General features: G+C 65.6%; 4 protein-coding genes across 6 annotated transcripts in view; 2 read left to right on the top strand and 2 right to left on the bottom strand.

The window, feature by feature from the left end:
• The first annotated feature begins 579 nt into the window (after positions 1-579).
• STARD7 (StAR related lipid transfer domain containing 7) lies at positions 580-7,558 on the top strand. Its single transcript, XM_068662404.1, has 8 exons — positions 580-1,098; positions 3,911-4,116; positions 4,389-4,438; positions 4,638-4,748; positions 4,840-4,922; positions 5,328-5,427; positions 5,868-5,952; positions 7,203-7,558. The coding sequence occupies exons 1-8, from the start codon at positions 596-598 to the stop codon at positions 7,388-7,390; spliced, it is 1,326 nt and encodes a 441-aa protein (XP_068518505.1). The 5' UTR covers positions 580-595; the 3' UTR covers positions 7,391-7,558.
• A 160-nt stretch (positions 7,559-7,718) lies between these two features.
• On the top strand, positions 7,719-10,484 carry ASTL (astacin like metalloendopeptidase). Of its 3 annotated transcripts, none has more exons than XM_068662409.1 (9): positions 7,719-8,501; positions 8,792-8,866; positions 8,958-9,019; positions 9,113-9,203; positions 9,291-9,408; positions 9,625-9,806; positions 9,901-9,982; positions 10,073-10,203; positions 10,293-10,484. In XM_068662409.1, exons 1-9 carry the CDS (start codon positions 8,453-8,455, stop codon positions 10,424-10,426), a joined length of 924 nt encoding a protein of 307 aa, XP_068518510.1. In that variant the 5' UTR covers positions 7,719-8,452; the 3' UTR covers positions 10,427-10,484. The 3 variants fall into 3 exon arrangements, with proteins under 3 accessions (XP_068518510.1, XP_068518509.1, XP_068518511.1); XM_068662408.1 differs by having other exon boundaries at positions 8,777-8,866; XM_068662410.1 differs by lacking the exon at positions 8,792-8,866.
• A 440-nt stretch (positions 10,485-10,924) lies between these two features.
• Positions 10,925-14,181, bottom strand: LOC137845303 (PH and SEC7 domain-containing protein 4-like). The gene is given in 11 exon segments (XM_068662403.1): positions 10,925-11,052; positions 11,054-11,221; positions 11,323-11,466; positions 11,539-11,683; positions 11,785-11,954; positions 11,956-12,026; positions 13,065-13,222; positions 13,305-13,348; positions 13,439-13,528; positions 13,647-13,705; positions 13,956-14,181. Coding segments are annotated over 11 exon segments (1,347 nt in total). The 5' UTR covers positions 14,167-14,181; the 3' UTR covers positions 10,925-10,965.
• VAMP8 (vesicle associated membrane protein 8) overlaps positions 13,874-14,468 on the bottom strand; it is a 95,558-nt gene continuing 94,963 nt past the window's right edge. Inside the window, exon 4 of the mRNA XM_068662428.1 lies at positions 13,874-13,892. The gene's annotated coding sequence lies outside the window, so the exon portion shown is untranslated. The remainder of the gene's footprint in view (positions 13,893-14,468) is intronic.

Raw genomic sequence — 14,468 nt, 5'->3', positions numbered from 1 at the left:
TAAACAAAGTCCAGGTGCCCCCTGCACCCCAACAAATAAAGGCTGGTGCCGTGCACCCCAATAAATAAAATCCTGTGCCCCTAAACCCCAGGAAATAAAGGCTGGTGTCCCCCACCCCAAAAAATAAAGGCGTGTACCCAGCACCCCAATAAATACTGGCCTGTCCTCCTGCACCCCAATAAATAAAGGCTGGTGCCCCAAACCCCCATAAATAAAGCCCTGTGACCCCTGAACCCCAATAAATCAAGGTCTGTGCCCCCTGGACCCCAATAAATCCATGCTGGTGCCCCCCACCCCAATAAATCCAGGCACCCCAGTGAAGGGCTGTGCCCCCCGCACCCCAGCAGATAGTGTCCTGTGCCCCCGCACCCCAACCCATGCAGGGCTGTGCCCCCACACCCCATCATTAGGGGCGGCTGCCCCCGACCCCACAGCCGCAGCCCCCGGCCCCATCCAGCCCCGTGCCCCCCCCCAAGCCCCGCCCCCCGCACCAAGCCCCGCCCCCTTCCACCATGTCCCCGCCCACCCCCTGCAGACTCCGCCCACTTCTCGCTCCCCACCCAATCGCCGCGCGGGGCGGCGGCGGCGGCGCCCAATGAGGAGCGGGCGGCGCGGCGCGCTGACGTCAGACGCCGCGCGACGGCGGCGGGGGCAGAGCGGCGGCATGTTGCAGCCGCGGCGGCCGCTCCTCGGCCTCCTCGCCCGGGCCTCGCGCCTGGGCCTCCGCCCGCCGGCCTCGGGCCTGCCGCCGCCTCCTCCCCGCCCTCCTCCTCCTCCCGCTCCTCCCGCCGGGGGCCAGGCGGGGCGGCGCGGCCTGCTGGGCTTGCTGGGCCTGCTGCACTGCGGCTCCGGCGGCGGGCAGCGGGCGAGGAGGCCGCGGAGGGGCCGGCAGCGGGGGGGCGGCGGGGCTGAGGAGAGGGCAGGAGGAGGGGGGGGGCGGCGGGCAGCAGCAGGAGGAGGAGGAGGAGGAGGAGGGCCCGGGGGGGGGCGGGGGCTGGCCCGGGGCCGCCCCGCCCTCGCCGCCGCCCGCCTCATGGCCGCCCTGGCCGGGGTCTTCGTGTGGGACGGGCAGCGCATCGAGGAGGAGGAGCTGCAGCGGTGCGTGCCCCCCCCCCCCCCGACCCCCACCCCGTACCCCCCCCCTCCCCGAGGGTCCTGGCTTGGAGGGACCCCCCCCGAGCTCCTCGGGATGCCCCCAGAGCCCCCCGATCTGTGGGGGTCCCCAGCTCCTGGGGATGTTCCTGAGCTTGGGGGTGCCCCGAGATCTTGGGGGTGCCCATGAGCCCCCCCCCCCCCCCAATGCCTGAGGGTGGTCACAAACCGCCATGGAGGGTCTTTGCCCACCCCACAAGCCCCCCATATCAGAGGATTCCCCCCCCCCCCCCCCCCAAGCCCTTGGGGATATCCCTGACCCCCCCCCCCCCCTTCTCCTAGGGCTGGCCCTGAACACCCGCAGAGGGTCCTTGCCCACCCCCTAGGCAGAGGGTTCCCCCCCCCCCTCCAAATTCTTGGGGATGCTGCCTGAGCCCCCACACCTGGAATTGCCCCCCAAACTTTTGGGATTGTCCCTGCCCCCCCCCCCATCCCCCCATGCTTAGGGTTGCCCCTGAAACCCTCAGGGAAGTCCCCAACTCCCCCCCCCTTACCACAAAATCCTAAATCTCATGGTCCCCCTGAAGCCCTTGGGGGAGCCCCCTGGCCCCCTCAGGTATGGGATTAACTGACAGGTGGGGTCCCTAATTCCCCCCCCTACCCCCCTCCAACATCTCAGGGTGCCCCCAGGCTGGGGATGTCCCACCAAACCCATGGGTGGGTGCCCCCCAGACACCCTGGGGTGCCCTCACTATGGTGGGATGGGGCCAGGTTGGGTCTTTTGGTGTTTTTTTGGTGGCTTTTTGGGATCGCCCTGGCTTCGTTGCAGTGTAATTACTGAGTACAGGCTGGGACCTTGGGGGGGGGGGGATAATTAAAACTTAATGGGCAGCCCTGGCACGCCGTGGCAGCGCCGCCTTTCCTCCTCGTCAATCCCAGCTCCCAGCGCCTCGAGCGCGTGGCCGCGCCGTGCTGTGGGTGCTCAGCGCCCTGTAGGGGCTCAGAACCTGGCACTGCATTAAGGAGCTTAGCTCATAATCAATTAAATCCTCGCCTTAACGAGGCCCGCCCCTCGCTTGCACCCCTTCACCTTGCTTTGGGGCAGCTTGGGGTGCTTCAGGCGCGCGCTGCTGACCTTTGTGCAGCCCAGGAGAGGAGAAATCCCATTTTATTCCCGAGGGAGGCGGCTGGCCCCTGTGCCACGAGGTGTTTTGGGGCCGGTATGGGGCCGGCAGACCCGGCACCACGCTTTGTGGTGGCCTCAGCAGGGTTTGGATTAGGCGTGGGATTAAATTCTGCACCGAGCCGCTCGCTTCAAGGTTATGGGGACGACCCCAATCCCCTCCCGGTGCCCTCGCCTTGGTGTCCCTGCTCCCCTCCTCGTGGCTTCGCTCTGGGTTTGGGGCTGGAGGGCCCTGAGCCGATTTGCTCAGGAGCCAGCAGGGTGTGAGCTGCGCCTCGGGGGATTAAAAAACCCGTTGGTGTGGAGCTCGTCTGGGGCTTCGGGACATGGAGGGGGAAAAGGGGGAGGAAATACAGGAGTTTGGGGCAGAAAATGCCCGCGAGCTGCTGGGCTCTGAGCCCTCGCTCTTCCCCAAGTGCTCGATCCCAGCAGCTGCAGCAGCACAGGCCCGTTTTGGGGGAATTTAAGCTATTTTATCCCGTTTTTACTCTTTGCACACCTCAAGGGGCGGGAGGAGGGATGGGGCGTGTTTCCCGGCAGGTGCTGCCGCTGGGTTTATTTGGGTTTTTGTTTTGTTTTCTGCTCGCTGCCGCCTCAGGCAGAGGTCAGCCTGACCCCGGGGCCTTGCAGCAGGGCCCGGCTGCTCCCTGGGCCCGAAATAAATCTCGGGGCCTGGCGCTGGCACCCGCTGGGCACGGGGCTGGAACGCTGCCGCTCCTGGCCCTCTGCACGTGGGATGGGGCCGGGCTTTACGCAGGGAGCGGGGCCCCCGCCGTGCCCTAAACTTATCGGGGTGCAGCTGCCCCCTCCTGCCTGGAACTCTGTGGGGTTTTGTTCCCGGTGTGGGCAGCTTGGGGGCTCCCCGGCACCACCAACCTGCCCTCACCCGACGAGCGAGACCTGCCTCGCAGCTCCCAGGCGGCGGTTTCATTAAGGCTGATGCTAATTACCCCACCTAATTAGTATTGCGGGGTGGCGGCGGGGCTGGGGGCGCTGCAGGCAGCGAGTGAGGACCCCGTGTCCGCAGGGGGCTGCACCACGAGCCGGGCGGAGGTTTGATTGTGGGGTGCTGCAGGTGGGGGCTGCAGCTCCAAATGGGCAGGTTCTCCCTTTTTTGATGTTTAATTTGGGGGTTTTGGTGGTGTGCAGAGCCCCCTCGTGCTGTCCTGCTGCAGGTGGTCCTCGTGGTCCTCTTTGCCTTATGCCTGCTGGCTGCTGTGTGCGGCTCGGGCTCCAGAGCAGCACCGGTCCCCCCTCTTCCCTCCCCGTCTCCTCTCGGGGTGCTGTGGGGTCTCCATCCTCCCATGGGTGCCCCCCCCCCGTCCCTGGCTGCTGCTCCCACGCTGACTCAGCACCGTGCTGGTGCTGCGAGCGCTCAGTCGCTGCCTTTCCCCAAACACTTCATCCTCGTGTCCCTCCTTCCCTGGGCTCCTCCTGCCCCCAACCAAACCAACCCCGACCCTGCTCCCGCTGCAGCCTCGGGAGGTGCTGGTTTCACAGCCCAGCGAGTGATCCCTGCCCTTCCTGCAGCACCGAGCCCCCCACGCTGCCTTCAGCTCCGCGTGGAGGCTTTGCAGCTCTCCCCAGCTCCGTCCCGTGCCCGGGTTGGTCTCTAACTGCTCCGTGTCCCCCCAGCTCGGCGCAGGAGATGAAGCACATGGAGAACATCTCGGCCATGCTGCGCGGGGGCTCCCCAGACGAGTACCAGCACCCGGACCCCGCGTCGGAGCGGGACGCGGTGCGCGCCCCCGGGGAGCAGCCCTGGGAGATGATCATGGACAAGAAGCACTTCAAGCTCTGGCGGCGCCCCATCGAGGGCACCCACCTCTACCAGTACCGAGGTACCGCCCGCTGCTGCGCCCCGCGTGGGGCTTCTTCCCCACATCTGGCACCGGCTGCGCCTCGTGCGTCCTGCCCGGCCTCTGTCTGGAGGAAAAAATGTGAAATCCCGTCCTGTGCTTCCCCCTCTGTGGGTCCCGTCCCCTCACAGCCCCTGGGGAGGGGGTCCCAGCCCCAACACCCGCCTTGGTGCAGTGAGATGAGGAGGGAAGGTTGGTTTCTGGGGTGTAAAACCTGCATTTTCCCGTGACTGAACGCATTCTCTTTGCTGCAGTGTTCGGGACGTACACAGACGTGACTCCCAGGCAGTTCTTCAACGTCCAGGTGAGTGGAGCCCTGCTGCCAGGGGGTGGGGAGCAGAAATGGTGAATGGCATCCCTCTGCCCGACCTACCCCCACCCGGGACAGCCCGTAGCATAGACCAGGAGTCTGTAATTCCACGGGGCGAGGAGCAGGGCTGGTTGTTGTCCCGCAGCAGCGCTGGGGGTTACGTGGCTCTGACTCAGCCTCTCGTTGCTGCCAGCTGGACACGGAGTACAGGAAGAAGTGGGACTCGCTGGTCATCAAGCTGGATGTCATCGAGAGAGACCTGGCCACGGGCTCCGAAGTGATTCACTGGGTGACCCACTTCCCGGTGAGGGATTCCTCCTCCTTTCCTCTTCCGTTTCCTCACCACACCTCAGAGCAGGCAGGGCTGACGCCGCTTCTCTCTCTCTCCCCCCCAGTACCCGATGTACTCCCGAGACTACGTCTACGTTCGCCGCTACAGCGTGGACAAGGAGAACAACCTGATGGTTCTGGTGTCGCGGTACGTGTGCCAGCTCGGCCTGGCCGAGCTCCTGAGGTCTTTCTGCCAGGCCGGGAGGTCGGTGGTGCCCCTGGATCCACGGGTCTCACGCCAGGGTCACGTCCTGCAGCTGCAGCAGTGGGGTGGTTCGAGCTTCTGGTCATTACTGGTGACTGGTTTGTGTCCAGTCGAGGTACGGCAGCGCTTTGCCTTCATTTCCCACCCGTAAAACAAAGCTGAGACCAACTGCTAAGAGCTGCGTGTAGATTTAATGAGCTTTTCCCAAAATTTCTTCAAAACATGAAGGAGCTGTCTGAAAATCCACCCTCATGCTCAAAAGCATCCCATGTAGCCGAGGCTGGGTTGGTGCTGGGCGCTGTCCCCGCGCAGAGCCCATCCTCTGACACCCCCCGTCTGTCCCCGCAGGGCTGTGGAGCACCCGAGCGTCCCAGAGGACCCGGAGTACGTTCGGGTGAGGACCTACGAGTCGCAGATGGTTATCCGCCCGCACAAGACCTTTGACGAGGTGTGTCCTGGGGGCTGGGCAGCGCGGCTGCGAGGCTGCTCCTCTAGGGTAAGGGCTGGAAGTGCTGGCTCAGGAGCTCCAGGCCCTTCCCACAGGATTTGGGTGCCCCTGAGGAGCTGAACGCATCGCTCCAGAGACCCAGATGCCTTCAAAAAAAGCCTCGAGCCTCCCGAGGTTTGTTTCTGGTGCTCGATGTTCTCACAACAAGAGCTGCTGGATCTCTGCAGGCTGCATGGGGTCAATGCAGGCAGCCGACTCCTTCCTTCTCCACAAAACCACCTCGAAAAACTCCCCGTGTGCCCTCACTGGGTCTTTCCCAGTCCACACCACCACCGTGCTTCCCTCTTTAACGCTTCGTCTGATTCCTGAGAGCCAGCAGCGCTCGCTGGGGGGGCTGTGGGCAGCTTGCTGGGAGCTCACAGAGCCTCCTCCTCCTGCAGAACGGTTTCGACTACTTGCTGACGTACAGCGACAACCCGCAGACGGTGTTCCCGCGGTACTGCGTCAGCTGGATGGTGTCGAGCGGTGAGTCCTGCCTGCAGCACCGCCGTGCCCCTTGGGGGGACGTCCCCCCCGCCGCCTCCTCGCTCTGGGTGCACGTGGGCGCTCCCCCCTTCCCCCTCCTGAGCCCCCTTGGGGCAGGAAAGGTTGGAAATGGTTAAAAACGGAGCCTGCCGTGCTCCAGGCTGCGGGGCTGGTGGTGCTGCAGCTGCCCGTCCCTTTCCATGGGTAGGGAGCTGTGCCTGACTTACGGGCAGCAAGGAGGAAAGAGTCCGGGCAGAATGAAAGCCCAGCAGGATCCTCTTCCATTTTTCACTAAAATGAGCAGGTTTTTCCTTATTTCAGAGCAGCTCTGGGCTCTCGTTCTTCCCTGTTATGTCAGCAAACAGGGGAGAAAACTCCTGTAAGTGCAGCAGCTGCTGGGACTCCCACAAGGGGGCCACCCAAAGGGGTGGGAAAAGGCTCCCTGAGGGCTCAAGTGGGGGGGGGAATAAAACCAAAACCCACTTCTTGCGAAAGCTTGTCTTTTTTTTTTTTCTTTTTTCCTCTCCCCATCACGTGCTTTGCGGTAGATGGTGGAGTCTGAATGCAGCCGCTCAGCACACGCCAACCTCCTGCCCCCCCCCAGCCCTCCTTTTACCCCACGACCTGGTTTTGCCTGCTCAATGTCCCCCTGGGGGCAGTAGGGGCTGGGGGCAGCATCCCCAGGCCCCTCGTGGGGCTGAGCCCTGGGGATTTGAGCCCCACAGCACCTCAGGACCCAGCCGGGCTCACCCCACAGCCACCTGCAGCAGGGCTGGGGCAGGGGGGGGCTGCCTGGGGCTCGGCCCTGACCTCCTGCACGCCCTGTGCCCTTCCTGCAGAGCCCTCAGTGAGTCCAAGGAGGGATTTGTTTTTGTTTAAAAATCAAACATCACAAAATACCCCCCCAAAAAGAGTACCCGGCCCCTGTTCTCAGCCACCACAGAGCCCCTTTCAGCTGGGGCTGTTTCACCACCAGGCACGGCTGGGGCGAGGGAGCCTCGCAGCCTGCCTGCCTTGCGGTCGGGCTGAACTCGGGGGCAGGAAATGAGGGGGGGGGAAAAAAAAAGAACCCAAACCAAAAAAAAAAAAGAACCCAAACCAACAAAACGCCTCCGTGGGGCCGCTCTGAGCCGAGCTGGGCCTCAGCTCCCGCTGCTGCTGGGGAGAAAGGAGAGAAACGAGAGAAATGAGGGGAGGGGGTGGCGGGGGGGGGGGGTGAGAGCCCTGCTGACCCCCTGTCCCCCCCCCAGGTATGCCGGATTTCCTGGAGAAGCTGCACACGGCGGCCCTGAAGGCCAAGAAGCTGGAGCTGGAGGTGCGGGACTATATGGCTGCCAAGCCCCTCGACAGCGGCGGCGAGGGCAAGGCCGGCAGCGTGCCCGCGGCCGAGCACAAGAGCGAGGGCAGCTGCAGCCCGGCCCAGCTGGACTACGCCTAGCGCCGGGGGGGGGGGCTCTGTTCCCATTTTGCCCCTCCCCACCAGCTCAGCGCCCAGGCTGGGAGCTGGGGAAGGGGTCGCTGCCCCTCCTCCATGGTGTCCCCTTCGTGGCCAGGCTGCTGCGGTGTCGTGTCAGCACCCCCCGTACCTGTTGATATTCCCCCCCCCCCCCCAAAAAGGAAGCAACACCTTTATTCGGGGCCTGCCCCCTCCTCATCTCTGCACTCCGGCACCCCGAAATGTTGGGGTCTCGCTTTTGGGGTCTCGCTTTTGGGGTCTCGCCAGCCATCGCGGCCCCGCGCTGCCAGACTGCACCCAGCGCCCGCTGCGGGGCCCCCGTGGGATCAGCACCGCCCCAGCACCTCCTTCCCACCAACAGAACTCTCGCCGAGGGCATCCCGGACTGGGGGAAACTGGGCAAACTGGGGAAACGGCTCCCCGAGCTGGTTTTTAGCTGCTGCTGCTTTGTAGTGGGGGGGCAGAGCTCGGGGTACCGGGGGGAACCTTTCTGCCAGCACCAACCTGGGCACCACGGCCTCCCTGCAGCGTGGGGGGGACCCCAAAACCACGCCCCCCCCCCGCGGTCTGTGGTGTCCCTGGGGTTTTCTGGCTGTGGGGGGTGCTGGCTGTGGGGTTTGGGGGGGGGGGGCTCTGTAGGGGGGCAGAAAATGTCCAATAAACGGCCTGTGGTAGCAGCAGCCCCGCTGCTGGGTGGCAGCGAGTCCATACAAACGGCCCCAAATTGTTGGGGTGAGACCCCCCCCCACAGCCCCTAATTAACCACCGGTGTTAATGAACCCCTGTGGGGTCTGCCTGGTCCCTGTCCCCCGCTTTGGGGTCTGGGACCCCCCTTGAACCCCCCCCAAACAGCTGTGGGGGTGGGTTCATTGTCCCCTTGGTACCTACAGCACCCCGCACCTGCTGCCATTCTGGCACAACATGCCCACCCCCCCTGCAGCTCTAATTATTAATTAGCCACTAATTAGCCCCCAGGTGTGGGCCCACCTGCCCCTTATAAAGGTTTTGGGGGCATTTCCTCAGGGTTTGGGGTTTGTTGGTGCCATGGCTGGGCTCTGGTTGGGCCTCGGTGCCCTCCTTGGGCTGCTGGCGGGTGAGGGGGGGGCTCCCCTCCCCACTGAGGATTTTGGGGTGGGAGTTGGGGGGGCTTTGCCCCCCATTTGGGGGAATATTTGGGGGTTGGGGTGATATTTGGGGGTTCTTGGGTACTGCTGTGGTTTTTGGGGCACTGCCACGGCTGAAGCGTGCAGCACTGAGTGCATTGCCCCAAACCCCCCTGGGGGAGGTGTGGGGGGGTTGCAGGGCTGTGGGGCCCCCCCGGGAGGGGCTCGTGCCCCCCTCCCCACCCCCTGGTGCTGTGGGGTGCAGGGCTGTGTCCCACAGGGGGCACGGGGCAGCGGGGGACCCCAGACCCCACCGAGACCCCGCGGGGCGACGCCATCCTCAGCATCAACAGAGGTGAGGGGGGGGGCAGCACGGGGGGGGGGCGACCCTGACCCCATTTTGGGGCTCAGCCCCCACCCTCACCCCCTGTGCCCCCCCCCCCCAGCGCTCGCCCCGCTCCAGGCGCCCGGTGCCAACACCCTGCTGGAGGGGGACATCGTGCGGGCGGTGAGTTGGGGGCATTTTGGGGAGGGGTGGGGACATTTGGGGGGGGGTCCTGGTGGTGTGGGGGCGCTGATGGCTGCATCCGACCCCCCCCAGGCCCCCTCCCGAGCTTTTGCAGCCACGAACCCCAAATGGCCGAAGCGGCGAGGGCTGGTCTGGATCCCCTACGTGCTGTCGGGACGCTTCGGTAGGCGATGCCCGGGGGGTGTGGGGGCACGGGGGGGGGCTCAGAGCTGTCCTGGGGGGGCTCAGAGCCGTGCCCCCCCCACCCCAGACCCAAGCAGCACCCGGGTGCTGGAGGAGGCGCTGGGGGACCTGGCGAGGCTCACCTGCGTCCGCTTCGTGCCCCGCTCCCACCAGCGGGACTTCATCGTCATCGCCCCCATGGGCGGGTGAGTGGGGTGGGGGGGGGCAGCGAGCACCCGTGGGGGGGGGGGGACACGGAGGGGGGCACCCACGGGTGCTGGGGGACGCCTGCCTGTTGCATGGCCCATGGGCGCAGCGCAGGAGCCCCCCAGGCTGCCGAGGCTGCCGAGGCCCCCCCAGGCTGCTGACACTTTATTTTTGTCCTTTTTCTTTTTTTTTTTTAATTTTTACCCCCCCCCCAGGTGTTTTTCCAGCGTGGGCCGTGTGGGGGGGCCGCAGCTCCTCTCCTTGGCCCCCCCGTGCCTGCAGGGGGGCAAAGGGGTGGCCCTGCACGAGCTGCTGCACGCGGTGGGCTTCGGGCACGAGCACAGCCGGCCTGACCGCGACGCCTTCATCAGCATCGCCTGGAGCCACGTCCTGCCCGGTGAGCTCCCCCCCACGCTGGGTGCCCCCCACCCTTGGGTGCTGGGGGGTGTCACCGCCAGCCCCCCCTCTCTCTGACCCCCCTCCCTTTACAGGATTTGAGGGCAACTTCGTGAAGTCCCGCTCGGCCAACACGCTGGTGGGCTACGACTACTCCTCCGTGCTGCACTACGGCCGGTGAGCCCGGCCCCTCTTCCCCCCCCCCTAATTGGTTGTGTTTTTTGGGGTGATTTCATTGCTTTTTGGCCTTTTTTCCCCCCGCCCCAGCTACGCCTTCAGCCGCGGGGCCGAGCCCACCATCACACCCCTGCGGGACCCCCGGGCGGTGCTGGGGCAGCGCCGGGGGCTCAGCGCCTCCGACGTGGCGCGGGTCAAGCGGCTGTACGGCTGCGCACAAGGTGGGTGGCACTGGGGGGGGGGACACAGGGGGTGGCAGCACCCCAGGGTGCCCCGTCTGCAGGGTGGGTGACCCCTGTCCTCCATCCAGGGCCCCTGACCGCCGGCACGCCGCTCTCCGTGGGGACAAGGAGCGAAGCCACCCCTGGGGGGACAGAGCCCACCACGGGGGGGACAGCGCCGGCGCGGTGCGCGGGGACCAATGCCACCGCCACGTCCCCCTGAGACCCTCGGGTGCTTAGGTTGGCACCGCTAATAAACGGGGTGTTCGTCACTGCTGTCACCTCAATGACTCCCCCCAGGACCTGAGGACCCCCCCCCCCGAGGCTGTGTGTCCCTGTGGGGCCAGGGGGGGGACACACAGGGACAGGAGGCGGGGGTGTGACACACGTTTATTGCACGGCGCCGTCTCCCCGAGACGACGTGTCCGACAGCAGCAGGCAGCGGGCGCACAGCTGGGGGGCAAGGCAGCCAAGCTGGGGAGGGGGGGGCCAGGCCCCACCCCAACCCCCCCATGTCCTCCCCCGGGGACACAGGGGGGGGGTCTCCCTGAGTTTGAGTCCTCGATCCTGGGTGGGGGGCACCCCCTTGTTGCCGGCGGTGCCCCGAGGACCCTCGTACCGCAGTGGGGGGGCAGCCCCACAGTTGGGGAGGGGCATCCCCAAAGTGAGGAGGGGTCCCCCTAAGCCCTAAATGAGTGGGGGGGGGGTCAAAAAAGAAAGGGGGGATCCCCAAAAAAAGGAAGGGGGGGGTCCCCGACCCCGTCACAGCAGGTTCTTGTTGCGCTTGGGGATGACTTTGCGCACGGTGCGGCGCTCGGAGATGTTGCGCTTCACCCCGGACGCCGGCCGGGGGGGCGCTTTCGGGGGCCAGCGAGGGGCTGGAGTGAGCCTTGGTGAGGTTGGGGGGCTCCGGGGGGGCCGCCACGGCCCCCGCCTGCGCTTCCCAGCCCTCCAGGTCCTGGGCGCCGGAGTTGATCCAGGTCTCCAGCACCTGCACGTAGGTCTCGTAGCGGCGCCTCTGCGCCCCGAGAAAGAAAAACGTTGGCTGGGGGGTGAGCCCTGCGCCCCCCCCCCCAATACCTGTAACCCCCCCGCATCCCATCCCCGTGCCCCCCCCACCTCGTACAGCAGGTATTCCTTCTTCACCCGGTACTCGTCCAGGTCTCGGGCTCGGCCCCGCTTCTCGGGGAGGTTGCGCTGGTGCTCGAAGAGCTCCTGGGCCACGCGCTCCATCCACTCCTCGTGCGCTCGGTGCTGCTCCTCCTCCGAGGTGGGGGGGTTAATGAGGCGTTGGGGGTCCCCGATTTTTAATTTTTGGGGGTCCCTGCGGCTCACCGGGGGGCTGCGGCTGGGGGCAGCGGGCAGGATGGGCCGGGCAAAGCGGCGCTGGGAGCCCACGGCGGCGGGGAAAGGGGGCGAGGAGAGGAGGGCGGCCGCCAGGTTGATGCGGGAGATCCAGGACGACATCTCCTCCTCGCTCCTGGGGGTTGGGGGGGGCAGGAGACAAAAATTGGGGGGGGGGGGGTCAGTGCCACCACCGCCCCCTCCCCAGCCTTGTCCCCGTGCTGTCCCCACGCTCACGGGGCCTGGAAGAGGAGCACGCGCTGGTCGGCCGTCTGCAGGCGGAAGACGTGGGGGCGCTTGGTGTATTTGCTGGCGCGCTCGGCCAAGGCGTGGTGCACCCCCAGGGGCTCCTCCGCCTCCGCCGGGGGGGGTCCCGGGGGGCTCGGAGCCCCGGCGGGGGGGTCCCGCTTTGAGGAAGTAGAGCAGCGTCCCCTTCAGCACCGTCTGGAAGGGCTTCCAGCCCCGCCGGCCCCAGGGCGCTGTCGAGGGAGAGGGGTTGGGGGGGGTGAGGTTTAGGGTCTGGGGGGGGGGCACCCCCTGAGAGACCCGAAATTTGCGTCCTGTTCCCCCTCCCCGTGTGCCAGGCCCCGAAGCTGCCTCTGCAGCTGCCAATGGTTCCCAAAATTGTCCCTATGGGCCCCAAAGCTGCCTCTCTGGTACCCAAAATACCCTAAATTTGCCCCCCTCCAGGCTTCAGAATACCCCAAATCTGCCCCCGGCACCAAATCATCCCAAATCTTTCCCCCCCTAGATCCCAGGAAACCCCAAATCTGCCCCTCTGACTCCCTAAATTTGCTTCACTAGACCCCAGAAGACCCCAAATCTGGACACCTTGGATGCTGTATCAGCTCCCCAGACCCAAAACCACCCCAAATCTGCTACAAGACCCCAAAATGCAACAAATCGGTCCCCTTAGGCCCCAAAACATCCCAAATCTGGTCCCATGGACCCTATATCTGGACCTCAATACACCCCAAATTTGGTCCCCAGACCCCTCCCAAGCACCCTAAATCTGCTCGCCTTAGACCCTAAATGTGAGCCTACAAACACCCCAAATCTGATCCCCTTAAGCCCCAAGCAGCTCCCCAGGTCCCAAAACGCCCCAAATCTGGTCCCCTTGGACCTTAAATCTGAACCTCAGAACACCCCAAATCTGTTCCCCAAACCCCGAAGTACCCCAAATCTGTTCCCTTGGACTCCCAAACCTTCTCCCTGCACCCTCAAACACCCTAAATCTGGTTCCTCAGACCCCAAATCTGTTCCCCTTGGACCCCAAACCTGGCCCTCAGAACACCCCAAATCTGCTCCCCAGACCCCAAAACACCCCAAACCTGCTCCCTTAGGACTCCAAATCTGCTCCCCTTAAACCCCAAATCCGCTCCCCAGAACACCCCAAACCTGTTCCATTGGACCCCAAATCCTCTCCCCGTTCCCCACCCCCCCCCAAACCTGTATCCCAGCCCCCAAATCCCCCTGCCAGCCCCCCCGGCACCCCAAATCCCCCCCCCAGCTCTCACCCTTCTTGCCATCAGCCTCGGCCAGCACCTTGCGCGCCAGCCACCCCCGGCGGTACGTGGTGGCCCCGTCCTGGCGTGGCAGCTCCACGAGGGAGGTGCTGCCCTTCCGGGGGGGCGCGGGGCCCCCCCCGGGCTCCTCCTCCTCCTCCTCTTCATCCCTGGGGTGCGAGCAGCGTCACCGGGCGTCCCCGACCCCAAACCCCCCCCCTGAATTTAGGGTCCCCGCACCCCTATACTCACGCCGCCCACTCCAGCTTCTCGGTGCGGATGGAGTTGTACAGCGCCTGGGGGGGGGGGCAGCAGATTTTAGGGTGGGGGGCGCTGTGGGGTGCCCCCCCCCCCTCATTTCTAGTGCCCCCTCCCCACCCCGTTACCTTCAGCATCTCCTTGGGGAAGTCCTGCCCGTCCATCATCCCGCTCAGGTTGGCCACAAACTCGCTGCTGGTCATGGCACGGCCGAGGCGCTGGGGGGGGGGGAATCAGGGTGGGGGGGTGGGTGCGTGCCCCCCCCCCTCCCCAGCACCCCAAAATTGCTGGGGGTGTCACCACGCATCCGTGTCCCCCCCCCCAAATTCAGCTCACCGGCCCGTGCAGGTCCGTGTTCAGCAGCATGATGGCACAGGTCAGCGTGTGCACGGCGTCTGGGGGGGGGATAGGGGGGTTAAAAAAAAAAACAAAAAAGAGGGTGACCCCCCCCCAAAAAAAAAAAAAAAAAGGCACGGGGACGCAGTGACCGTCACCCCCATCCGCAAGATTTAGGGGGGCCTGGATGGGTGCCAAGGGGGGAAACTGAGGCACAGGGGGGATATGAAGGGGTTGTGGGGGGGTCCCGTGGGATGGGGGGGGTCCCGTGGGGTGGGGGGGGTCCCGTGGGGTGGGGGGGGGTCTCACCGGGCGAGGGGAAGGCGCCGGGGTTGCAGTGATGGAAGCGCCGGGAGAAGTGGCCCAGGATGCGCTCGCGCTCCTGCGTCTCGCCCGTCAGCACCAGCGCCTGCAGGAAGGTCCTGGGGGGGGGGGCGGGGGGGGTGCTCACATGGACCCCCCCCCAAAAATGGGACACCCCCCCTCCCCCCCCCCTTCCCCAGATGCTGCGGCCCCGCATCCCGGCAGATCCCAAATTTGGGGTTCCAGACCCCAAAGGTGCTCCCTGGGTCCCCAGCAGCCCCCCCAGATTTTGCCCCCCCCCTCCCAAATCTGCCTTCAGTGACCCCAAAACACCCCAAATTTGTCCCCCAAACCCCCTTGGACCTCAAATCTGCCCCCCCCCAGACTCTATCGCACCCCAATCTGCCTCTCTGGACCCCCAAATCCGGCTTTGATGAGCGCAGGAGACCCCAAAGGTGACCCCTGGACCCCCCAACACAAGAAGCTGCCCCCCCCCCCAGACCCCGAAAGACCCCAAAT

The sequence above is a fragment of the Anas acuta genome, chromosome 27 (genome assembly GCF_963932015.1).
Source record: "Anas acuta chromosome 27, bAnaAcu1.1, whole genome shotgun sequence".
Taxonomy (NCBI): Eukaryota; Metazoa; Chordata; class Aves; order Anseriformes; family Anatidae; genus Anas; species Anas acuta.
This window is presented reverse-complemented; position numbering and strand designations above follow the sequence as displayed.

Coding starts and splice junctions, on each gene's coding strand:
- STARD7 (XM_068662404.1), top strand. CDS start 596: ATGAGGAGCGGGCGGCGCGGCGCGCTGACGTCAGACGCCGCGCGACGG. Junction 4,923..5,327: donor CTGATGGTTCTGGTGTCGCG/GTACGTGTGCCA, acceptor CTGTCCCCGCAG/GGCTGTGGAGCACCCGAGCG. Junction 5,428..5,867: donor CGCACAAGACCTTTGACGAG/GTGTGTCCTGGG, acceptor CTCCTCCTGCAG/AACGGTTTCGACTACTTGCT.
- ASTL (XM_068662408.1), top strand. CDS start 8,453: ATGGCTGGGCTCTGGTTGGGCCTCGGTGCCCTCCTTGGGCTGCTGGCG. Junction 8,502..8,776: donor CCTCCTTGGGCTGCTGGCGG/GTGAGGGGGGGG, acceptor TGTGGGGTGCAG/GGCTGTGTCCCACAGGGGGC. Junction 9,983..10,072: donor TCCGTGCTGCACTACGGCCG/GTGAGCCCGGCC, acceptor CCCCCGCCCCAG/CTACGCCTTCAGCCGCGGGG.